The 27,496-nt window shown below is 44.0% G+C and overlaps 1 protein-coding gene across 1 annotated transcript in view; it reads right to left on the bottom strand.

Moving 5' to 3' along the window:
- LOC115106963 (metabotropic glutamate receptor 8-like) overlaps nucleotides 1-26,601 on the bottom strand; it is a 303,996-nt gene extending 277,395 nt beyond the window's left edge. The window contains exons 1-2 of the mRNA XM_065008182.1: nucleotides 26,518-26,601; nucleotides 20,031-20,843 (exon numbers count right to left, since the gene is read on the bottom strand). Coding sequence (XP_064864254.1) covers nucleotides 20,031-20,585 — 555 coding nt within the window. The 5' untranslated portion in view covers nucleotides 20,586-20,843; nucleotides 26,518-26,601. The remainder of the gene's footprint in view (nucleotides 1-20,030; nucleotides 20,844-26,517) is intronic.
- Between the last annotated feature and the right edge of the window lie 895 nt (nucleotides 26,602-27,496).

Raw genomic sequence — 27,496 nt, 5'->3', positions numbered from 1 at the left:
AGGAAGGCCACCAAAAATTCTGAGATTTCCATCCCCAACTACAACATTTTCTGACAAGATAGAACTGCCAAAAGGGGAGGAGTTGCAATCTACTGCACAGATAGCCTGCAAAGTTGTATCATAATTTCCAGGTCTACGCCCAAACAGTTCGAGCTTCTAATTTAAAAAATGTATCTCTCCAGAAATAAGTCTCTCACTGTTGTAGCCTGTTATAGACCCTCTTCAGCTCCCAGCCGTGCCCTGGACACCATATCTGAATTATTATTTACCTTTATTTAACTAGGCAAGTCAGTTAAGAACAAATTCTTATTTTCAATGACGGCCTAGGAACAGTGGGTTAACTGCCTGTTCAGGGGCACCTTGTAAATTGTCAGCTCGGGGATTCCGAACATGCAACCTTTCAGTTACTAGTCCAACGCTCTAACCACTAGGCTACCCTGCCGCCCCAATTGATTGCCCCCCATCTATCTTCAGAATTTGTTCTGTTAGGTGACCTAAACTGGGATATGCTTAACACCCTGGCCGTTCTACAATCTAAGCTAGATGCCCTCAATCTCACACAAATCATCAAGGAACCCACCAGGCACAACCCTAAAATCCGTAAACATGGGCACCCTCATTGCCAGGATATTATCCTGACCAACTTTCCCTCCAGTGATCACTGCCTCATTGCCTGCATCCGTTATGGGTCCGCGGTCAAACGACCACCCCTCATCACTGTCAAACGCTCCCTAAAACACTTCTGCGAGCAGGCCTGGGTATCCTGGAAGGATATTGACCTCATCCCGTCAGTAGAGGATGCCTTGTTCCTCTTTAAAACGAATTTCCTCACCATCTTAAATAAGCATGACCCTTTCACACAATGTAGAACTAAGAACAGATATAGCCCTTGGTTCACTCCAGACCTGACTGCCCTCGACCAGCACAAAAACATCCTGTGGCGTACTGCACTAGCATCGAATAGTCCCCGCGATATTTAACTTTTCAGGGAAGTCAGGAACCAATACACATAGTCAGTTAGAAAAGCAAAGGCAAGCTTTTTCAAACAGAAATTTGCATCCTGTAGCTCTAACTCCAAAAAGTTCTGGGACAATGTAAAGTCCATGGAGAATAAGAGCACCTCCTTCCAGCTGCCCACTGCACTGAGGCTAGGAAACACTGTCACCACCGATAAATCCACTATAATCGAGAATTTCAATAAGCATTTCTCTACGGCTGGCCATGCTTTCCTCCTGGCTACCCCAACCCCGGCCAACAGCTCCGCACCCCCCGCAGCTACTTTCCCAAGCCTCCCCAACTTCTCCTTCACCCAAATCCAGATAGCAGACATTCTGAAAGAACTGCAAGACCTGGACCCGTACAAATCAGCCGGGCTAGACAATCTGGACCCTCTCTTTATAAAATTATCCGCTGCCATTGTTGCAACCCCTATTACTAGTCTGTTCAACCTCTCTTTCGTAATGTCCAAGATTCTTAATAAAGATTGGAAAGCTTCCGCGGTCATCCTCCCCTTCAAAGGGGGTGACACTCTAGACTGAAACTGTTACAAACCTCTATCCATCCTGCTCTGCTAAAGTCTTCGAAAGCCAAGTTAACAAACAGATCACTGACCATTTCGAATCCCACCGTACCTTCTCCACTGTGCAATCCGGTTGCCGAGCTGGTCAAGGGTGCACCTCAGCCACGTTCAAGGTACTAAATGATATCATAACCGCTGTCATGACCTTGGCCTGGGGGTAGGTTTATGACAGTCATAAATACCTCTTTCCCCCTTTTTCATCTCTCTACCCTACTGATGTTACATTTGCAAAACTCTTGGTTAACATAGAGATTCTGGGAACATCAGAAGGTGGGGGGAAATCAACTATATTCTGGTAATCCGACCAATTGAACATATGCGGTGGTACTTAATGAATATGATGTCAGTTTGGTTGTCATCTGAGACATTCTCATCAATGATAAGATGACAAACTCTACAGTGGAAAGTCTACACATCAGAGTTATCGGATTCACATGGAATTGTTGTTCAATTTAAATGTTTGAATATGAAATTATTCGTGAGGGGATGAAATGTGATTTTAGCTTCTAAAATGTGAGATTTGGGTTTTCATAAGATAGGGCTCTGCTCAATCAGTGGCCGCCCCTGTAAAGGGACATGGGCTATAAAACTTTTCAAACACGCCCTCCTCTCCCTTCTTATATAAAGCCTTGACGACAATTTAACCTCCTGTTCCGAGGATGTGAGGACGACGGTCCGATGTCAGAATGGTTCAGATAATAACTACAGAACGAAGCCAACATCAGCATGAGCTTTGGTTGCGAATGGTATGAACTTTGAACTCTTATTCACTACAGAAGTGATACCTCCTAGCCGTTGAGTTAGCAACAGCAGCTGCAAACGCAGGTTATGAAGGAACAGACAGAGTATCCCATCTACCACACAACAACGTTACTACAACGTATTCAATTTACCAGCAGAAACATTCTTCAAAGGATAAAGGACTCGGTTGGGCAACACGGCCTTCCAACTACCACAAACCTACCGAAGCGCAGCTCGGAGTAAATATTTATTGCATTTTCCTTTTCCAAATGGGCGGTAATTTAGAATGCATAAGATTCTGTATTTTCGATAGCACAGCTTCCCCCTTTGTTCCTCAGTCTTCCCGCTCTTTTACTCAAACCCAGCCATTTTCTTTTGTGTAACCAGCTCTCATATCCGTAATTTGTAATCAAGTTATGATTTAATTATGTGTATGTGTAATTCTGTGTGATTAGTTAGGTATTTATTTAAATAATTAAACCCAATTTTGTATCGCTGATTCAACTTGTTAGCCAGGGTTCGTGCAGATAACCAAGAATTTACAACTTTCAGATGAGACTGAATTAAGATGACGATTAATATTGACTGCTATTGATGTAAAATATTACTAGGTCTTTAAGAGTTTATTCGGAAGATAACAGCTCTAGAAATATTATTTTGTGGTGCCCCCACTCTCTGGTTAATTACATTGACATGATTAGCTCAATCAGGTAATATTATTACGGAGAAATTATTTTATAGAATAGCATGTCATATCACTTAATCCGGCATAGCCAAAGACACGACACCGCCATCGATAAAAGACCGTACTGTGCAGCCGTCTTCATCGACCTGGCCAAGGCTTTCGACTCTGTCAATCACCATATTCTTATCGGCAGACTCTGTATATATCAATGATGTCGCTCTTGCTGCTGGTGGTCCTTGATCCACCTCTACGCAGACGACACCATTCTGTATACATCTGGCCCTTCTTTGGACACTGTGTTAACAAACCTCAAAACGAGCTTCAATACCATACAACACTCCTTCCGTGGCCTCCAATTTCTCTTAAACGCTAGTAAAACTAAATGCATGCTCTTCAACCGATCGCTGCCCACACCCGCCCGCCTGACTAGCATCACTACTCTGGACGGTTCTGACTTAGAATATGTGGACAACTACAAATACCTAGGTGTCTGGTTAGGCTGTAAACTCTCCTTCCAGACACACATTAAGCATCTCCAATCCAAAATTAAATCTAGAATCAGCTTCCTATTTTGCAACAAATCCTCCTTCACTCACGCTGCCAAACACATCCTCGTAAAACTGACTATTCAACCGTTCCTCGACTTATGCGATGTCATTTACAAACACTCCAGTCAGCAAACTGGATGCAGTCTATCACAGTGCCATCCATGTTGTCACCAAAGCCCCATATACTACCCACCACTGCAACCTGTATGCTCTTGTTGGCTGGCCCTCGCTACATATTCCTCGCCAGACCCACCGGTCTCCAGGTCATCTATAAGTGTTTGCTAGCTAAAGCGCCGCCTTATCTCAGCTCACTGGTCACCATAACAACACCCACCCGTAGCACGCACTCTAGCAGGTATATCTCACTGGTCATCCCCAAAGCCAACACCTGCTTTGGCCGCCTTTCCTTCCAGTTCTCTGCTGCCAATGAGTGGAACGAATTGCAAGGAATCGCTGAAGTTGGAGACTTATATCTCCCTCACTAACTTTAAGCATCAACTATCTGAGCAGCTTTCCGATTGCTGCAGCTGTACATAGCCCATCTGTAAATAGCCCATCCAACTACCTACCTCATCCCCATATTGTTTTTAATTTACTTTTTTGCCCTTTAGCACACCAGTATTTCTACTTGCACATCATCATCTGCACATCTATCACTCCAGGGTTAATTTGCTAAATTGTAATTACTTCGCAACTATGGCCTATTTAATGCCTTACCTCCTTACACCATTTGCACACACTGTATATATATACTGTATGTTTCTATTGTGTTATTGACTGTACTTTTGTTTATCCCATGTGTTGTTGTTTTTTGATGCACTGCTTTATCTTGGCCAGGTCGCAGTTGTAAATGAGAACTGGCCTGCCTGGTTAAATGAAGGTGAAATTTAAAAAATGGAATGCACAAGTATTATGGTCGCTCTCCTTTCAGCACCATGAGTCTTTCAACTTTGATGTGACACTGTTGTTGTCGCTATTGGTGATAGTGGTGTTAGGCTATCATAGGTTGTGTAAACAGTGTGCTTTTTGTTTTGCTGGTCACATTATTTTATGCTGTGTTTCCATGCCGGTTCTGTCTCTGTGTGCTGCAGCCCAAAGCACAGCCAGGCTTGGTTGATTCATTCTTGATGTCATCAAAAAGCATTGCTCCTCCTTCACTACAACTAGAATGGTCCGACTACAGAGGATATAATGTCGGGCGCATTAAGTTATGCTATATGTTCTGTTATTTTCTGGATTTTTACAATGCAATGTATTGGAAGATGTTTGGTCCCTCTGAAGGCCTAGATCCTATAGTCAAGGTTCAGCACTGATCAGTGTCATGTTTGGCTTAACAATGAGCAAGGCTAACAGTATGGAGCTAATGAGATGGCGATTTGGTGGTGGTATGTACATTAGTTAATTACATGGGCGAGGTTTGTCTGCCTCTCCACTGTGTCTGTGTTTAATTGAGCGTGTTTAATATTGCTATGGATCTCAGCCGTTCCATTTACTCAGGATTAACAGCTAGATTCCCTCTCCACTCAGAGTGAAAGGCTTCATCCCAAATGGCACCCTATTCCCTATACAGTGAACTACTTTTGACCACGGCCCACTGGGTTCTGTGTAGGGGATACGGTGCCATTTGGGATAAGACAAAATGAATAATAGGAAAGAAAATCATTTACAGCCACAAGTGACAGGCACAAACAGAAAACCCTAAATCTATATTTATATATTTAACCCCTGGCTTGAAGTGATGTAGATTTAGTGCCGGCTTGATTTATGAGCGGTTGACTTTTTCAACTAACTAAATTGATACTGCAGTGGCAGGTGCTGTAGAAATGGCCTGCGGGTAATTATATATGACACCTAAAGTAGCCTATTAAAAAGTATTCCATCGTTGAAGTGGCACTTGGCAGAGGCAGGGAGGCTAGGAGAGGATGCAGAACGGGAGCTTTCTGCCCTCTGATGAGTGTGTGAGTGTGTACGTGTGCGTGTGTGTGCGTGTGCGTGCGTGTGTGTGTGTGTGCGTGCGTGTGCGTGTGTGTGTGTGTGTGTGTGTGTGTGTGTGTGTGTGTGTAGATTTGGTTCAATTAAGGGCACACAGATAATAATGAATGAGTTTTAGCTATTCTCCGTACATACCTGTGTGTGTGGGGGCGGGGGGGGGGGGGGGGGTTACTACTAGTAAACAAACAAAACTTTGACCAACTGGGGACATTTTGTTAGTCTCCCACAATGTCAAATGTTATTTCTAGGGGGTTTGGGGTTAAAGTTAGAATTCGTGTTAGTGTTAGAATTAGGTTTAGGGTTAGGGTTAAGAGCTAGGGTTAGGTTTAGGTTTAGCTTAGGTTTTGGGGTTAGGGTAAGGGTTAGGTTTATGGAAAATAGGATTTTAAATGGGACTGAATTGTGTGTCCCCACAAGGTTAGCTGTACAAGACTGTGTGTGTGTGTGCGTGCATGCGTGTGTGTGTGGCTAACAGCATGAAACTGATCATTCATTAGATTAGTCCCTTATGGAAGGGCTAAGTGGTCTCCTGGTGGTTCATTTTTCAATCAAATTTGCAGCCGGTGCTGTTCTGAGACAAAGTGAGGATGTTTGACACACAGGAGAGGCGTCACAACAGGAACATAAATAACCATCTGGACACTATTTGATTATTTGACATTGATCTGGTACTGCTAATCCCTGCATATAGCTTCATTCTTGTGTATTTTATTCCTTTTGTGTACAATTATTATATTTTTTTACTCTGCATCATTAACATTTCACAGTAAAGTATTATACCTGTTGTTTTCAATTTGATTTGATTTGCCATGACTCACACTTAATAACTTTCACAAAAAATGTTGCTATACTTGATAATGCTGCTAACCAAACTATCCGTATGTATTTTAACACTCAGTCAAATCAAGTTAAATCATTCATAACAGGAAGTCCAGGGTATGACCCAGATATTTAACTAGTTTCTGAAAGCCATAGGGAATAGTGTTCCATTTCTGACACAATGAACGAAATGATTGGAACAGTTGGCTCCCATGTGTAGCCTAATTCCTGAGAGGTGCTGTTGAATTCAATTCAATTCATTCAATTTGAGATGTGAATGCTATAAAAGCACAATACTGTTTTTGGCTAAAAACGCATGAAAATGGTCCCACATGCAGACCAAGTGTTCTGTATTTCATCAGCTAACGAGTTCAGATCTAGGCCTTGATGTGAGAGCAATTTCTACCTGGAGTCTTATTAGTCTGTGAAAAAGTGGGAAACTTCAGGGGCTGAAGAGACACAGCAGCAATTATTCAGGCAAATACACTCCTTCCCCACGGGGGAGAGGGGAGGCGAGGAGAGAGAGGGAGAGCTGAGAGCAGCTATTGATTAGCACTGCACTAATACGCACATCTCTCTCTCTCTCTCTCGCAAATCAGATGACGGTCGTCACGCTACAAGACAAATTAGAGATTTGAGACCAGTAAACTCCCTCCTTTCCTTTCCTCTCTCTCTCTCTCTCCCCTCCATCCATCTCTCCCTCCCTTTCTGAGGGTGCCCTGGTCTTTGGTGATGTCAGCCTTAGTCACACAGGTCCGAAAGGCCAACGCAGTTTAAAGGCTTTCTTACCTTTTACTATTCTGCTCTCTGAGTCTCACCAGTCTCTCTCTATAGCTACGCACACGCACAGCCCTGCTCTTTAAGATAGGGTTCTTCGTAACTATATTTTGTCTCAAAGTGGGTTGAGTAGAAAAGGAGGTCAGATTTCTTATAGTAGATACACCTGTTTGTTACACACTCCCTTAGTCTCTACATACAGTGTCTTGCAAATTCAAATAATTCATCCCCCTTGGCGTTTTTCCTATTTTGTTGCATAACAACCTGTAATTTAAATGAATTTTTATTTGGATATCATGTAATGGACAAACACAAAATAGTCCAAATTGGTGAAGTGAAATGAAAAAAATAGCTGGTTTAAAAAAATTCAAAAAAATTTAAAACGGAAAAGTTTCTGAAAGGCCCCAGAGTCTGCAACACCACTAAGCAAGGCACACCACCAAGCAAGCGGCACCATGAAGACCAAGGAGCTCTCCAAACAGGTCAGGGACAAAGTTGTGGAGAATTACAGATCAGGGTTGGGTTCTAAAAAAATATCCGACACTTTGAACATCCCACGGAGCACCATTAAATCCATTGTTAAAAAATGGAAAGAATATGGCACCACAATAAACCTGCCAAGAGCGGGCCGCCCACCAAAACCCACGGACCAGGCAAGGAGGGCATTAAATCAGAGAGGCAACAGAGACCAAATATAACCCAGAAGGAGCTGCAAAGCTCCACAACGGACATTGCAGTATCTGTCCATAGGACTGCTTTAAGCCGTACACTCGACAGAGCTGGGCATTATGGAAATGGGGCAGGAAAAAATAAGCAAACATGTTTGGTGTTCACCACAAGGCATGTGGGAGACTCCCCAAACATATGGAAAAAGGTTCTCTGGTCAGATGAGACTAGAATTGAGCTTTTTGGCCATCAAGGAAAATGCTATATCTGGCGCAAACCCAACACTTCTCATCACCCCGAGAATTCATCCCCACAGTGAAGCATGGTGGTGGCAGCATCATGCTGTGGGGATGTTTTTCATCAGCAGGGACTGGGATCCTGGTCAGAATGGCAGGAATAATGGATGGCGCTAAATACAGGGAAATTCTTGAGGGAAACTTGTTTCAGTCTTCCAGAGATTTGAGACTGGGACGGAGGTTCACCTTCCAGCAGGACAATGAACCTAAGCATACTGCTAAAGCAATACTTGAGTGGTTTAAGGGGAAACATTTAAATGTCTTGGAATGGCCTAGTCAAAGCCCAGACCTCAATCCAATTGAGAATCTGTGGTATGACTTAAAGACACCAGTGGAACCCATCGAACTTGAAGGATCTGGAGCAGCTCTGCCTTGAAGAATGGGAAAAATCCCAATGGCTAGACGTGACAAGCTTATAGAGAGACATACCCCAAGAGACTTGTAGCTGTAATTGCTGCAAAAGTTGGCTCTAAGTATTGACTTTGGGTGTGAATAGTTATGCATGCTCAAGTTTTCAGTTTTTTTGTATTATTTCTTGTGTGTTTCACACCCAAAAATATTTTGCATCTTCAAAGTGGTATGAGTTGACAGTAAACTGTCTTCAGCAACCTCACCTTGTTGGCTGAGTTTGGCCACACCCAGTTTTATTCCTCCTACACAGCTGTTTCTGTTTCAGTTAATGATTGTGTTTCAACCTACATATTGAATTGATGATGACTAGCACCTGTTTAGTATAATTGTTTAATCATACACCTGACTGTATGCCGACAAAATCTCTGACTGTGTGCAAATGTACCTAGAAGAATAAATGCTGTTTTCAAGGCAAGGTATGGTCACACCAAATATGGATTTGATGTAGATTTTTCTTATGTTCATGCACTTTGCATTTTGTTAATTGATAAATATAATCTATTAACATGTCTATTTTTTAAAGCATTCTTACTTTACAGCATTTTTTCACACCTGCCCTAAAACTTTTGCACAGTACTGTACATACAAAAACAGAGATATTGAAACAAACAATTGAAAAGAAATCTACCTGCAATACAGCACGGTATATTGATAATGATGGGCGTGGTTTTGTCTTAACACTGGTTATTAACACCAACACTGGGGTTTCTTTTCACCAATGAGTGTTATTTTAACACTTACAGAGTTCATTTAACTCCTGAATCAACACTAGAAATGTTACACTGATAAATCAACACTAGGTAACACTGGCCAATTTGCAATGAACGCACATACACAAACTCACTCTCCCTCTGTCACATTATAATAGAAATCAGAAGGTGTCCGTCACGCTACAAGACAAATGATAGAGACCAGTAAACTCCTTGCTTTCCTCTCGCTCTACCTCTTCCCCCCTCTCCCTCCATCCCTCCCTCCCCCTGTCTCTCCCTCCCTACCTGATGGTACCCTGGTCTTTGATGATGTCATCCTTAAGGCGTCCACATGCTTCCCAGACGAAACAGTTTGGAAGAGTTTGTGCATATATCATGACAACATTTCGTGACGTTTCTGTTTGTTTTGGACTTCGGTGAGGGATTCTTCAGCTGATCGGGCTCACATAAATGTTTCTGGAGGCAAGCCGAAGTCTACGCTAGGGCCGTGGCAGTCATGACATTTTGTCAGCCGATTATTGTCATGCAAAACATCAAGTGATCATATTTTCACACGTTAGACTATAAGCAATTGAATCTTGTCTTTACTAACATGTAACATTAGTTGAGATTTAGAATGGCCCGCTATCAAATGGGCGGGAACAGGGGCAGAGTTCAAACACATGACATCCGTATGCACTCGAATAGCGAACGGAGGCCACTTTCCTGCCGGTTCGTTTCACTCATGTCAGGTAGGCTACTCCGTGCAGCAACATGTTCCACAACAAACTCTGTATGCCAAGGGGCTCTCCAACCCTGCTCCTGCAGCTACCCAGTGCTTACATTTTGGAAACCAAGTGAAATCTGTTCGGGTTTTCACAACAAAACATATTTCATTAAATGGTTGACAGCCCCTCTCTGCACGCTGGAGAAAGGAATATTGTATCATGGCACAATCATTATTTTAATTCCATTTATTTGGGGGGGGGGGGGTTCATATATAGGCCTATGCCTAAGCTTGTTGTGTTTGGCTTTGAAACAACAACCACAATGACCATGTTTTCCACTCAGTTTCAACCTGCTGTTGAACTTCTTTCATCAAAATGATCACCACAGTGAGGTGAGTTTTAAAAGTGCATACTGTTTTGATGATAAGTGTTTGATTGAATTTCTGATAGAATTTCAGAGTGGTTAGAAAGACAAAAACACAGAAATCATCCCCCGTATGATGCATTTTGCATCATACGCAAAACGCAGCATCATATGATTTCTGTATTTTGAAAGTTATATATATTGAAAACTTTATTAGTGACACGCAAAACATTGTGGGACTATGTCAACAATGGACTAATGAAATAAATGCCTAAATATCGTTTTGTTTGGGTGGAGAGTTCCTATGGTTCACCTAGTCGACTTCAGCTAGCCGCAAGCCAAACTGAGACTTGCTGACGTCTTTAGTCACACATCGGTTCCTAGGTAGCCTGTGGAGGAGGGAGGGAAGGAGAGATGGATGAAAGAGGGGTTGCTCCTGAGGCGCAGTGGGGCCCTGCTCTGCAACAAAGGCTTTTCAACTCAAACACTTATTGGCTATTCCTTCTCTCCCTCTATTCATTATTCACACAGATCCAAAAGGACAGCCAGTTAAAAATACATGGACAAGGCCAACACCGTTAAAAGGCTTTCTTACCTTTTACTATTCTGCTCTCTGGGTTTTACCAGTCTCTCTCTATAGCTACGCACACGCACAGGTAAGCATGCACACGCACGCACGCTCGCACACACACACACACACACACACAGCCCTGTTCTTAAAGATAAGGTTCTTCATACCTATCTTTTGTCTCAAAGTGAGTTGAGGAAAAAACGAGGACAGATTTCTGGTAATAGATACATCATGTCTGTTACATATTCCCTCAGTCTCTGCATATACAGTGCCTTCAGAAAGTATTCAGACCCCTTGACTTTTTCCACATTTTGTTAGGTTACAGCCTTATTCTACAAATTATTAAATGTTTTTTTTCCCTCGTCAATCTACACACAACGCCCCATCATGACGAAGCAAAAACAGGTACGTATCACATTTACATAAGTATTCAGACCCTTTACTCTGTACTCTGTTAAAGCACCTTTGGCAGCGATTACAGCCTTAAGTGTTCTTGGGTATGACGCCACAAGCTTGGCACACCTTTATTTGGGGAGTTTCTCCCATTCTTCTCTGCCGATCCTCTCAAGCTCTGTCAGGTTGGATGAGGAGCGATGCTGCACAGCTATTTCTTCAGAGATGTTCGATCGGGTTCAAGTCCAGGCTCTGGCTAGGCCTCTCAAGGACATTCAGATACTTGTCCTGAAGCAACTCCTGCGTTGTCTTGGCTGTGTGCTTAGGGTCATTGTCCTGTTTGAAAGTGAACCTTCGCCTCAGTCTGAGGTCCTGAGCGCTCTGGAGCAGGTTTTCATCAAGGATCTCTCTGTACTTTGCTGTTAATCTCTCAATCCCTGCCGCTGAAAAACATCCCCACAGCATGATGCTGCCACAGCCATGCTTCACCGTAGGGATGGTGCCAGGTTCCCTCCAGATGTGACGCTTGGCATTCAGGACAAAGAGTTCAATCTTGGTTTCATCGGACCAGAGTATCTTGTTTCTCATGGTCTGAGAGTTTTTATGTGCCTTTTGACAAACTGCAAGCGGGCTGTCATGTGCCTTTTACTGAGGAATGGCTTCTGTCTGGCCACTCTATCATAAAGGTATTCTGTGTAGATTGCTGAGGACATTTTTTATTTAATGCATTTTAGAATAAGGCTGTAACGTAACAAAATGTGAAAAAAGTCAAGGGGTCTGAATACTTTCCGAATGCACTGTAAATCAGTAAATCCACCCATCGACAGAGGGATATGTGATAAGGGGATAATAGAGAGGAAGAAAATACATATATATAGGCATCCTGATCACGTATTTCCTGTCTGAACCCGGAAATGGGTTCTGAGAGAACAGGAGAGAGCATATATTATGACAACATTTTGTGACGTTTTCTCGTTCATTTTGGACTGTTTCTGGAGGCAAGTCGACGTCTACGCTGGGACTGTGGCGGTGATGTCCTTCTGTCAGCCGGTTATTGTCATGCAAAAGACTGCCGGTCTCACAGTAGTCAACCGTTTATTAACATAAACACGTTTAGCATCTGCATGCCTCCACACACACACACACACACACACACACACACACACACACACACACACACACAAGCTGCTGCTGGGCGCATTTAGAACATTTCAAATGTCTAAAGAAATGATTGAATATACACAATCACAATAAATCCATTATTTATTTTAGGAATGTCCGTCTAAATAAACATTACGATATTAAGAAAATGTATTTCAGAAGAACAGAATGCGAGTTGCCCAACTGTAGGCTTGTTCATTTAGCTGACAAGATATGCTTAAGTCCCCTGACATTATTTTATATTTTAGGATTTTATAGTAAGAAGATTATAATTGAACTTAGCTGACTAAAATAGAAGAGATATTTTTCCCATTCCTGAGCAAGTGTGAATACAAAGAGGCTATGTTGAGCGTAAAAGTGATCATTTGAAACAGGTCCTATGCACTAGATTTAGAGTTATTTGGCAACTTAACTTTTGAATGATGCAAACCACAGTGCCGTGCTGCCGACCACCATTTAACCTCTATTTAAGTATTCACAGCCTACAGAAAACACATTTTTCAACGCTTTTTCATCCTATTTTCAGCTCTCTCTCCTTCTCCACTAATGTTGTTTCCATGTTTTCCCACAACCATTTTATAAATAATGCTGGTGTGCTAATAAAACATAGAAACAGCTCCCTCTGGACAAGAGGCTGAGAAAAGAGAGGAGAGTTTGTCTTTCTTCCCTTCTATACCCCTTGTTTTATTCCCACCCTCTCGTTCCCTGTATTCTAAACCGAGCTCTAGGAGCCAGTAAGAGCCAGTGCACAAACCCTGGGTCAAGTACAGAATTGGAATATTTTCTAATTACTTGTAAAGTACAGAGGTGAGGGTGATTTAGCTTGGGGTTAGCCCTTTGGGACAATTCCATCACTCATCACAACCACGACAACCAACCACTGAGCATCAAACTCCCATTAGTCTCCTTATGTTGTTCAACAACAAAAACAAAGCTCTTGTTCATGCCATGGAACCATCTTGCTTTGACTAGCCATAGAGATATACTTCCTAGTAATAACCAGCCGGTCTCTCTCTCTCAGGCAAAAGCCATGCATGGGGAGCTGTTTTGCAGTGTGTCACTCTGACAGGCGGTTTATAAGAGGCCGCCTAAGGCGTCATTTTCCGTCAGACACTAGCGTTCACACATCTCCTGCTCAACCCTGGGGATCTCCTTTGAGGCAGGTGACAAGTCTCAGAGAACAGCACAAACACGCTTCTAACACACACAGACCAAGCACAATGCTAACACAAACAGACCAAGCACAATGCTAACACACACGCTTCTAACACAAACAGACCAAGCACAATGCTAACACACACGCTTCTAACACAAACAGACCAAGCACAATACAAACACACACGCTTCTAACACACACAGACCAAGCACAATGCTAACACACACACTTCTAACACACACAGACCAAGCACAATGCTAACACACACGCTTCTAACACACACAGACCAAGCACAATGCTAACACACACGCTTCTAACACAAACAGACCAAGCACAATGCTAACACACACAGACCAAGCACAATGCTAACACAAACAGACCAAGCACATTGCTAACACACACAGACCAAGCACAATGCTAACACAAACAGACCAAGCACAATGCTAACACACACGCTTCTAACACAAACAGACCAAGCACAATGCTAACACACACGCTTCTAACACACACAGACCAAGCACAATGCTAACACACACGCCTCTAACACACACAGACCAAGCACAATGCTAACACACACGCTTCTAACACACACAGACCATGCACAATGCAAACATACACACTTCTAACACACACAGACCAAGCACAATGCTAACACACACACTTCTAACACACAGAGACCAAGCACAATGCTAACACACACTTCTAACACACACACTTCTAACACACACAGACCAAGCACAATGCTAACACACACACTTCTAACACACAGAGACCAAGCACAATGCTAACACACACTTCTAACACACACACTTCTAACACAAACAGACCAAGAGCACTCCTCACAGAGACTTTTGAAATTCACCACATCTTACACATTCAGCCCAAATACAATCCTCAAACACACTTCCTACATCCACATACAACACACAAACACAGACAAACACACAAACCTAACACATGCACCACAAATACACCCCTGACAATCACACACATATTTCATTCACACCCACATCCATGACACAATCTCCTCACACAAACGCATTACACACATTTGTGAGTCGTGACACACATACAGTAGCCCAAGCACACTACTCTCACCCCTTATACAACTTACAGACCTGACCCAAAAACACTTGTTACCCCCATTCTCTTAAAGGGATAGTTGCCCCAAACACACATTCTACAACCAGGCTTTCCAGAATCAGGTTCATTATAAAAACAAACTCTGGCGACCTCGACTCACTCCCAAAGAGCTTGAGGAGAAACTGGTAGACAAGTAAACAAACTTCACTCAAAAACCTGTGTGTGTGTGTGTGTGTGTGTGTGTGTGTGTGTGTGTGTGTGTGTGTGTGTGTGTGTGTGTGTGTGTTGCCAGTGGAGCTCGTTTGATGAATCATCAGTAGGTCGTCCTGGCTGAAAATAAATAATTTGAGACGGACAATTAGAGCTCTCCTCGTTAGTGAGGGCCTGGCCTACACTCTCTCGGGTGTGGCAGCCATCTTGCTTGAGACAGGCAGAGCGAGTCAAAAGTAGTGCACTACACAGGGAATAGGGTGCCATTTGGGAAGCCGTCAGTTTCTCCTCTCTAATGAGATCTCCTGGTTGTTGTTGTTGTTGTTGTGGTGTGAAGAACCCCTGGCTCCATTATCAGCCACTTAATTCTCTCATCATTAACGAGATCAACGGCACAATCATCAGACTCCTGAGACTCCTGAGACGCTCTCTCGATTTCTCTCTGTTGATCTCAATCTCCCTATCTCTTCTCGCAGTCTCTAAATCTAACACAGTTCACAGTAAGAACAGACACATACTAGCACACTTTCTGTCTGGACCTGTCCAACCACATCCTCAGAAGTCTGGCCCTCTGGCCATCAGTAACTCTGTCATTAAACTCTTCAATGCAGAGGGCGAAATCATCCCGATGACTTCTATTTGTCATGTATGACTCATGAGCATGTAGTTGTTCCTTCCATTCCAATCTAATTGTTGTCTTCGGAGTGTAATGGAGCAACACGATTGGTTCATAATTCGCAGTCTTTGAAATGATCCTCTTCTATAAACGCGTTCTCCGTTCAACGACAGAGTGCATCACGTTCCCGGGGGGCCTGAAAATATTTGCTCGCGCCAATATCATTCTCAGCAAGACTCTGAAACAATTGTTCCTTTACACCCCCTCAACCCTCCTCCCTCTTGGCTCGTTGGGAGCAGAGAGATTCTTCTCCTCATCCTATCAGACAATAGTAACACAGTAATACAGAGACTATGGGTAATATGACACATGGCAGCAGATAATACTGCTCCAGACGCTGCATTGCTGGAGTATGGCGTTATCTACTAAACCGTCACACACACACATGCACACACACACACATGCACTCGCACACAAACACATACATGCACACACACACACACACAGACACCCCTTATTCCTCCCCAACACAAATGGATTTGGAATAGCAAGGTAAATGATGGGGAAAGACATCATAACGTTCCTTTTCTATCTGACCTTTGGTTCAATTGAAATGGTTGAAATAGAATGGACCCCGAACCTGTCTAAACAGTGATCCAGTATAATTACCAACCTGTGGCCCCTCTGGAGCTTCTCAATCAATACCCAACCAGCCAGGCAGGCCGGGCAGGTGTAGGCCTGGTTAATCTGCCTTACAGGGGCCAACGGAGGGAGGAGATACCCACAGTCTGTGTCCACTACCAGCCCAGCTCTATAGAGAGACAGGGGGTGAAACATGGCCAAGCAAACAGGAAGGGTTACGGCTGTGTCTGGTTGGGGTATCCAGGGCTGGAACGTCCATACATCCTTCCTCCATCTCAGTTCTCCCAGTTTCCGCCAGGTCGTGTCTGCTCAGTGCATCTGGGTTCTCCTCTTATTTGAGACAGGCCGAGAGAGCCTACGTCTATGTCCCTCCTATTCCCTAAGCAGCCTACTACTTTTGGCCAAGGCCATATGGGCCCTGCACAAAAGTAGTGCACTACATAGGGAATAGGGTGTCATTTGGGAAGCGGACAGTCTCTCCTCTCGAATAAGATCTCCTGGTTGTTGTTGGGATGTGAAGAACTCTGGGCTGAGTGGGAGAGTATGTTGTGTTTGAAATATCCGGGGCAGGAACCTCTATCCATTCCGACCTCCATCTTGGATCTAATTCCTCACAGTTTCCACCATCGCTGGGCTTCCCCATTTGGGTTTACCATGCTGCTCAATGCATCTGGGTTCTCCTCTGTGCTGACTAAGGGAGTCTGGGGGCTCCAGTGGGGAGATTAGCTGGCCCATGCCACCCAGTATGACATCTTCTCCAACATGCTATTTCCAGACGCAACACACTCTGCATCATTCATGAGACACGAAGCTGCAGATAAAGCATCTACATAGTAATGTGGTACGGAGCACAATCCATCCTTCCACACACACACACACACACGCACACGCACACGCACACACACACACAGGGAGAAACACATTAACACACAGCCATATACATTGAGTGTACAAAACATTAAGAACACCTGCTCTTTCCATGACAGGCTGACCAGGGGAATCCAGGTGAAACGTCAACCAGAGTCGATGATGGATTGTGTATGTGCGCCATTCAGAGGGGGAATGGGCAAGACAAAAGATCTAAGTGCCTTTGAACGGGGTATGGTAGTAGGTGCCAGGCGCACCAGTTTGTGTCAAGAACTGCAACGCTGCTGGGGTTTTCACGCTCAACAGTTTCCCGTATGTATCAAGAATGGTCCACCACCCAAAAGACATCCAGCCAACTTGACACAAATGTGGGAGGCATTGGAGTCTAAATGGGCCAGCATCCCTGTGGGGGGGCAGGGGGGTAACTCAATCTTAGGATGGTGTTTTTAAAGTTTTGTACACTCGGTGTATACATACACACAAACACACACACAGAAATGCTACAATGCAAACACACACGCCTACCAATCCCCTGCTCTAAATCCTATTAGTGAAATGAGAACGAGGCACTGCGACCTAAAATCAAGGCCCTGTGTGTGCTGTTTCCATGGCAGAATCCTCCCTAAATCATGTTTAGTATTATTATGCACAGGTTTAGAATACAGCACTGCCACTCACACAGAACCAGGGCAATGATGTGGGAGAAAGGGAGATATAAAAGAGAGAAGAGAGAGACATAAAAAGAGAGAGAGAGAGAGAGAGAAATAAATAGAGAGAGGAGAGAGAGAGAGAGAGAGAGAGACGAGAGAGAGAAATAAAAAGAGAGACGAGAGAGAGAGAGAGAGAGAGAGAGAGAGAGAGAGAAATAAATAGAGAGAGGAGAGAGCGAGAAATAAAGAGAGAGACGAGAGAGACGAGAGAGAGAAATAAAAAGAGAGACGAGAGAGAGAGACGAGAGAGAGAGAGAGAGAGAGAAATAAAAAGAGAGAGACGAGAGAGAGAAATAAAAAGAGAGAGAGAGAGAGAGAGAGAGAGAGAGAGAGAGACGAGAGAGAGAAATAAAAAGAGAGACAAGAGAGAGAGAGAGAGAGAGAGAGACGAGAGAGAGAAATAAAAAGAGAGACGAGAGAGAGAGAGAGAGAGAGAGAAATAAAAAGAGAGACGAGAGAGAGAGACGAGAGAGAGAGAGAAATAAAAAGAGAGACGAGAGAGAGAGAGAGTGAGAGAGAGAGAAATAAAAAGAGAGACGAGAGAGAGAGACGAGAGAGAGAGAGAGAGAGAGAGAGAGAGAGAGAGAGAAATAAAAAGAGAGAGACGAGAGAGAGAAATAAAAAGAGAGACGAGAGAGAGAGAGAGAGAGAGAGAGAGAGAGAGAGAGACGAGAGAGAGAAATAAAAAGAGAGACGAGAGAGAGAGAGAGAGAGAGAGAGAGAGAGAGAGAGAGACGAGAGAGAGAAATAAAAAGAGAGACGAGAGAGAGAGAGAGAGAGAGAGAGAGAAACGAGAGAGAGAAATAAAAAGAGAGACGAGAGAGAGAGACGAGAGAGAGAGAGAGAGAGAAATAAAAAGAGAGACGAGAGAGTGAGAGAGAGAGAAATAAAAAGAGAGACGAGAGAGAGAAGAGCGAGAGAGAGAGAGAGAGAGAGAAATAAAAAAAGAGAGATGAGAGAGAGAAGAGCAAGAGAGAGAAATAAAAAGAGAGAGAGAAGAGAGAAGAGAGAGAGAGTAAGAAGACAAAGGTGTATGGCTGAGAATGTCACATGGATCATTAGGAGACACATATTTCCACATTGCGCTCGCATCAATCAACCTTGTTGGACTATTGACGGCGGGAACACACACACTCTTGTGCTCGTATACTCACATTCCTCTGTTACAACCACTCTACCATTAATTGGCTTTTGTACCCGAGACAGTAATTGATTTAATTGTTTCTCCATGTTCTAGAAAGCCCCGTCTAAACCAGTCGAGCATAGATCAAATTTGAACAGCATACTACCATGCCCAAAACCTCAACCTCACACACGCACAGTCTCCGGGGCTGAGGGCAGAGTGAGGTGGAGTATTCTTTAATAAGATTGACAGTATTTTAATTGGTTGTCACAATTGAACTGTATCTGCCTGCAGTAGCGAGCGCGGCTGGCTGAAGTGGCGTCTCTGTGTGTAATACCAGAGAGCCTATGTCAGGAGACAGGCTGCTTCTAGAGCACAATAATGGCTCTGACTGACAGACACAGGCCAGGGTAATATCCTGCTGGAACAATATGCATCCATCTGACGAGGAGAGGATAAGAGGAGGAGGAGGAGGGGGGGGAGGGGAGATAGACAGGATGTAGCCCCAGCCCTGGCAGCCAGCAATATACTCTATTTCACTGTAAAGAGACCCCCTACATCCAACACACAGTGGCTGGTGTTCAACACCTACACACACAGTGCCATAGTATCCACACAAACACAACACAAAGATCCACGCATGGCTCCAACACCAATGTAAACACAAACCATGACATCACCCGCACTGAAACCGGCAAGGTTCTTAACCCAGACCCAGCCTGACTAACCCAACTAAACTCAAGTCAAACTAAACCAGACCCAGCCTGACTAACCCAACCAAACTCAAGTCAAACTAAACCAGACCCAGCCTGACTAACCCAACTAAACTCAAGTCAAACTAAACCAGACCCAGCCTGACTAACCCAACCAAACTCAAGTCAAACTAAACCAGACCCAGCCTGACTAACCCAACTAAACTCAAGTCAAACTAAACCAGACCCAGCCTGACTAACCCAACTAAACTCAAGTCAAACTAAACCAGACCCAGCCTGACTAACCCAACTAAACTCAAGTCAAACTAAACCAGACCCAGCCTGACTAACCCAACTAAAGTCAAGTCAAACTAAACCAGACCCAGCCTGACTAACCCAACTAAACCCAAGTCAAACTAAACCAGACCCAGCCTGGCTAACCCAACCAAACACAAATCAAACTAAACCAGACCCACCAGAAACCAACCCAGATCCGTTCCAGTGTCCTTACCTTGAACAGCCTCAGTATATTGGCAACCATGATGGACACGGAGCTGGCCGCCGCCCCGATCACCCCCACGATCTTATCAGGCTTGGCGAAGATGGGCAGGTCGCCGTTGGCACAGCGTACATCCGAGCCGTCCTTCTCGATGAGGGCCTGGACAAAGGTCAGCGACTGCTCCAGGGCGTAGGTGTCTCTGGAGCAGGTGTCCAGGATCCGGGCCCCCAGGGTGATGTTGGGGAGCAGCTCCGTGTCCTTGTTGATCAGGTCGATGGCGAACATCATGGCCTCAAGACGATGGATCCCTTTCTCCTTCTTCAGTTCCCCGCAGGGCATGCCACCGCCCCCACGGGAGTGCACCGGGAACAGGCCACCCAGGATGATGTCGCCTTCCAATCGGATGGAGTGGGCGTACTCCTGATTGGGCGCAGTACCGATGGCGGGGTCCGTGATTCGCTGAGGAGAGGCCAGAGGGAGGAACCAGGAACATGAGGCAAGGAAGTGGAGAAGGAAGTGGCGTGTGGCGAGGAAGGAAGGAAGGCGTTGGGATTCCGGCAACGCCATGGTAACAGTTGAGTGGCGGTTGTGGGAGGAGTTACTGAGGAGTTACTGTGGAGTTTGTGGGCGGGATCATGGGTGAAAGGGCGTCAGTGCCCCGAGGGAGGAGTTAGCAGGCAGCTCTAAGATGTCCCAGGCCCATGAGGCATGCATGTCCCAGTAGAGGAGAGAGAGGAGAGAGAGAGAGAGAGAGAGAGAGAGGAGACGGTGGCGGCGAGTGCAGCTGCAGCGATTGTAATCCTGAACTCACATCTTCAGCAGACCCTGCAAGATACACACACAGAGAACACGTAGCAGTCAGTGCCTCAGTTATCTAGCACACAGTCTCTCCCTCCCTCCCTTCCTCGCTCACACACACACACATACACACACAAATCACTGTTCATGCTGCAATGCCTGTCTGTCAGATTCAAGAGTAGAGAGATGAGCATTGGCCACACACACAGTACAGCCCCCCTCTCTCTCTCTCTCACACACACACACACACACACACACACACATAACCGCCAATCCTATCCCACTGATAAGTCCATCCTATCCGTCAGTGCCAAGCCTGTCAAACACAAAGTGCCAAGCCTGTCAAACACATCAACAATGGTCCAGAAGGCATTATTCACGTGGACAGAGTGAAGGTTACTCAGTGTGTAATCATTCAGTATAAACATCTACTGGTTCTACACCTGTTTGACTGACAGCTGCATGGGAATCAACACCTGGAAGGTGTCACCTCAGCTACCTAATCATTGTCATCAGAAACAGGACAGTAATGATGTAGCAAGCCATCCTAGTACGTGAGTCAGTGAGAAGAGGCAAGGCTTTCATGGAGCAGGTTCGGTTTAACGCTCTTAGTTTTCTTGCTGGTGTCCTTCACGAATGGGAGTGATGTCATTGCTGGCCAATCAGATTAGGCTACTGGGTGCCCTCTTTGCCTCAAAATATAATATCCACTGGCGGCCTGGTTTATCTGTAGCCCGCTAATAAACTTTTATCACTCATATCACATCATCACTCTATATTCCTCAGACAAAACAAAGGCATGAGGAAAAGACCATCATTGAGACAGACGAAGAGGGCCTTCCTAATAGTGTGTTTGATCTGTTATGGTTTGACCACACCCGCTTCCCCAAAATAGTCAAATGTGTGGATATTCTTCTGAGATAGATAGAAGACCATATTAATAACACTAGAATGTGAAAATATCAAAGAAATTCACATTCGTAGCTATAATGTATTGGCTCAATAAGTCTAAACTTCCCGCAGAGCGCCATGACCACTTTTGAGCGTGTCCGTGTGCGTTCCAAAAAGGCACAGATGCTGCGCAGTATGCTTGTGTGGGCTGAACCGGCTGCACAATTCTAGGATGCTGAGATGCTAGGGGACTGCTGCATCATTGCATATAAATATCCTAATGTTTATTCGGACATCGTGGCAATATTTCTCCCTCCCTCCCCGTCTATGTACCCATATTTCGAAGACACTCACCTTTCCACACAAACAGCACTTTCAGATACACCCCCCCCCCCCCTACCACCACCACCACAACCACCTTTTACCCTCAGAACAGCCTCAATTCCTTGGGGCAAGATGTCAAAAGCGTTCTACAAGATGTCGAAAGCGTTCTACAGGGATGCTGGCCCATGTTGACTCCAAAGCTTCCCACAGTTGTGTCAAGTTGGCTGGATGTCCTTTGGGTGGTAGACCATTCTTGATAAACACAGGAAATTGTTGAACATGAAAAACCCAGCAGCATTGCGGTTCTTAACACAAACCGGTTTGCCTGGCACCTACTACCACACACCCTCTGAATGGCACACATACACAATCCACGTCTCAATTGTCTCAAGGTCTAAAAAATCCTTTGTTAACCTGTCTCCTCCCCTTCATCTACAGAGATTGAAGTGGATTTAACAAGTGACATCAATAAGGGATCCTAGCGTTCACCTGGATTCGCCTGGTCAGTCTGTCATGGAAAGAGCAGGTGCTCATAATATTTTGTACAGTGTATAGTTCCTATGGTTGTCAATTATACACCTATGAAATACATGAATCATTTACCTTGAAAGGATAACATTACTATAGCACTTTACCAAGCACTTTAACAATAAAAAAAAATGTCTAACGCAATTGGGAAAGGCACAGGCATATTAATATAAAACAGTTAATCTTTATGGTTAGGTTATATTCCTAATTGGCTATTCAGGCTGTATTCATGCATACACTTTAAACCCCAATGTGCTGTCATGTCAGAGACATGGTTGTTGAATTGATTCATTTTCAGTCCTGTGGCCTTCACCGAGTAAGTTCCTCGGTGAATGTTATCATTAAACTCTTTATGACAATACATTAAGTATAAGGTCTTATTTTGAGGTCAAACCAAATCCCAGTAACTTTCCCAGATTTTCAAAAAAGTCCTAGTTGAAGTATTTCCAGGAATCTTCCGACTGCAATTTCTGGAAAACCTGAGATATTTACAAGAATTTTGCGTCCCTAACTGCAAGTCATATAATGCTGGCGTGCAAAGTGATGTGTAATTCCTATTGGAATCCAGACAGAATTAGGACATCGAACAGCTGGAATTCACATTCACCTACAACCTGTATTCACAATGGCTGCAAGGTTTCGGGAAATTATGAGGACTGCGTTTAAACTGGAACAGTAATTTCAATAAGGGGTTGCAAAAATCAAGATAAATTATTAGATTAGTTTAGAAAAAAACAACGTTATTTATCTCTGTGTAGCATAAGATTTATGTATCCATCCCTCAATGTACATGCAAAAACACAGATATTAAAAACAATTCCAAAAAAAATCTATCTGCAGTAGAGCATGCTGGGAAAAAAGTACGATTGTTATTTTTTATTATAACTTTTAAAAAATAGGGTTGATGTGACTTCTCATTTAGTTTTGAGTCACTACCACAAACATTTTAAGTAATGATGACTTTTCATTGACTTTGAGTTCAACTTACTACACGTTTTTGAGTTCATAATGCCTTGGGTTTTAACAGTGTAAGAAGAGTGGATCTTTCAACGTATTGTATTCTTTTACACTATTTTATTTCACTTCTGCAATAAAGCCTTATCACAAGCATTTCGCTACACCCGCAATAACATCTGCTAATCACGTGTATTTGGCCAATAAAATTTGATTTGATTCCTGCTCGGGTTGGAACTTTTGACTCACTAATAAGAGATAATTGACAGAATGGTGGAAATTCCAGCAGTGTTATCATTATTGTTGGCAGTAAGAAAAGGGAGTATTACCCTGCGAGGCAGAGGCCGGCCCATTTAACTTTTTAATTTACACCAATCGCTAGGTGTCAGTCTGCACCATTCTCTCTATTGGTCATGATATTAGGTGTCCTCGTGTGCAGAGACGTTCACTAGGGAGCGCACTGCTCTTTTCACAAAGTGATAGCTTTTCTCTCTTTTTCGCCTCTCTCTCTCCCTCCCTCTGCTATTTTATCCCCCTCCCTCTGCTCGTTTCTCTCTCCTATCTCCCCGCCCGTTCCTCTCCTTCCTCCTGCTCCCCCTCCTCCTTAGTTTCCCCCTCTCACCGCACCCGTTGAATATGGCTTTTTTTTTTTTAATTGCAATTCCGATCACAGGCAGGTAAAGACACCAACCAACGGCAACGAATCAAACACATCCCAAATCCCTCCAACGGTTCGGTTCCCCCCTAAATTGACTTGTGATCCTCACAATTCCCTTGACCCGTTCTTGTGGATGAGAGAAGCGACAGAACTCCTCACAGAAGACGTGGTGGAAGTGGTGTGTTAGTATGATTGCGTGGGTTTGTTGCGGGGATAGATGGGGATCCAGGGTTCAATTCTCGGGCCGACTCTTTTCTCTGTATATATCAATGATGTTGCTCTTGCTGCGGGCGATTCCCTGATCCACCTCTACGCAGACGACACCATTCTATATACTTTCGGCCCGTCATTGGACACTGTGCTATCTAACCTCCAAACGAGCTTCAATGCCATACAGCACTCCTTCGTGGCCTCCAACTGCTCTTAAATTGAGTAAAACCAAATGCATGCTTTTCAACCGATCGCTGCCTGCACCCGCATGCCCGACTAGCATCACCACCCTGGATGGTTCCGACCTTGAATATGTGGACATCTATAAGTACCTAGGTGTCTGGCTAGACTGCAAACTCTCCTTCCAGACTCATCAAACATCTCCAATCGAAAATCAAATCAAGAGTCGGCTTTCTATTCCGCAACAAAGCCTCCTTCACTCACGCCGCCAAGCTTACCCTAGTAAAACTGACTATCCTACCGATCCTCGACTTCGGCGATGTCATCTACAAAATGGCTTCCAACACTCTACTCAGCAAACTGGATGCAGTCTATCATAGTGCCATCCGTTTTGTCACCAAAGCACCTTATACCACCCACCACTGCGACTTGTATGCTCTGTCGGCTGGCCCTCGCTACATATTAGGTCGCCAGACCCACTGGCTCAGGTCATCTACAAGTCCATGCTAGGTAAAGCTCCGCCTTATCTCAGTTCACTGGTCACGATGGCAACACCCATCCGTAGCACACGCTCCAGCAGGTGTATCTCACTGATCATCCCTAAAGCCAACACCTCATTTGGCCGCCTCTCGTTCCAGTACTCTGCTGCCTGTGACTGGAATGAACTGCAAAAATCGCTGAAGTTGGAGACTTTTATCTCCTCACCAACTTCAAACATCAGCTATCCGAGCAGCTAACCGATCGCTGCAGCTGTACATAGTCTATTGGTAAATAGCCCACCCATTTTCACCTACCTCATCCCCATACTGTTTTTATACTGTTTTTTTATTTTATTTATTTATTTACCTTTCTGCTCTTTTGCACACCAATATCTCTACCTGTACATGACCATCTGATCATTTATCACCCCAGTGTTAATCTGCAAAATTGTATTATTCGCCTACCTCATGCCTTTTGCACACATTGTATATAGACTGCCCATTTTTTTTTTTTCTACTGTGTTATTGACTTGTTAATTGCTTACTCCATGTGTAACTCTGTGTTGTCTGTTCACACTGCTATGCTTTATCTTGGCCAGGTCGCAGTTGCAAATGAGAACTTGTTCTCAACTAGCCTACCTGGTTAAATAAAGGTGAAATAAAAAAAATAAAAAAATAAAAATGTGGGATACACCACCACCACCCTCTGATACATACGGATGATTAAAGCAGTGCCATGAAGCAGGAAGCTGCGGTATACAAACCGTGGTTGTGCTCCAAAGAGAAATAACCTAATGACGTCTTCATGGTAGGCTACATATAATTAGATAAAAACATTATCAACCCGTAATGTTTTTTAATTCAAGTTCAATATAACATTTCGTGTCTATAGATTGAGACAGCATCCTTCATGTGGGTGAAGTAACGCGTCCCTTTTCAGTGAGCTCTCTGAAAATCACACTAGTGATATCCCAATTATTTTCATCTAATTTTCCCATATTAATTATGATTAATTAGATCACAAAATAAGACGTTTGTGCTACGGACGAGATCAGATGTATGGATCATTCCTAAATGCCATCAGAGCGGATGCTGTTTCTTGTGGCGCGCGGAACAGAGCAGAGAGCGCATTCCTTTGGGTCAATATCGGAACTTCATTGCGGAGCTCAGCAGTTTCCTTTCCCAACACTGAACCCTTCTCATTTAGCTACAGGTCACGACTCTGATTAACGATACCGTGGACTGTCAACATCAACTATGCATGTCGATAATGAAAAGATAAATAGTTATTTAAGGGATGATTTGCAGAACCATCGAGGGTAATTAATTTAACAATGAGGGAGAAGAAAAAGCAGATGGACGAAGAGCGATGGATTCTTCAGATAGAGGGAGAGGGGGGGGGGAATTATGTTTGATGGGACCTTCTCAGACATACGAAAACTATTGAACTAAATATGTAATTTTCAAAAATGCCTACCTGCTTTTCCGTGACTTGATTGAGTGATCCTCGCTCCTTCGCGTCCCACTCATAGATGCACGCGCCTCGGGTTTTCGGTGCTGAAAGGGACAGCGCATGCAGCAGCGGTCCAGCCAAGCAGCCAGCGCGCGTCTCCGCCAAATGAATCCCCCCCCCAAAAAAACACCCACCCAACAGCGATTGGTCTCCCTACTCTCTCTTTTCTCTCTCTCTCACTCTCTCCGCATATCCCCTTCTCTCTTTATCAGCATCGGCACCTTTTATATGTAGCATAAATGACACAGAAACGGTTTGAAATGCAACATTTAAGCAGTCATATTCTGATGCATCTGCCCAGACAGATTCCCATTCAATTAATCCGTTATGATTGAGATCAATGTCTTAAAACAAGACGACACCAATAGGCCTACATCTACTTTCTGCATAATAGCCAACACAAAAACGCAGCCATTGGTTCCTCTCTGACGCTCACACCAACATACATGTGTTGCTACATGTCAATAGGTTCTTTCTAATCAATAGGCCTATTGGTTGCAGTGATCAATCTATAACTTGACTTATGCAGATATATTGCAGATAAGCCGATGCTATATATTGGTGATTACCAACCAAAATGAATACGGACGGGGGTACGATCAAAAGTCAGACAACTGATTCATCAAGAAGAAGAAAGGCTTTCGCGTTCAAATGACGGTGATGTGCGAGACGTGATAAAATGGTGTCATGACTTTAGGAGCGAGCGCCTCACTAGATAGAGCACTACCGCCATCTAGAGTAACGTAGCCTACAGTAGGTCCATAAACGAAACACCGGTCATGTCAATTTAGGGAAACTATTGACTATAGCTCTTCTGTTTAAAAAAAAAAGCCCATAGGTTGAATCAACCAAAGCATACTTGTTCAGTAATAGACTAACAATCCGCAAAAACACTTCAAATCCACCAATAATAGGCCTACTTATATCCGAGCCTCAAGATCCA

The sequence above is a fragment of the Oncorhynchus nerka genome, linkage group LG23 (genome assembly GCF_034236695.1).
Source record: "Oncorhynchus nerka isolate Pitt River linkage group LG23, Oner_Uvic_2.0, whole genome shotgun sequence".
NCBI classification, from domain to species: Eukaryota; Metazoa; Chordata; class Actinopteri; order Salmoniformes; family Salmonidae; genus Oncorhynchus; species Oncorhynchus nerka.
This window is presented reverse-complemented; position numbering and strand designations above follow the sequence as displayed.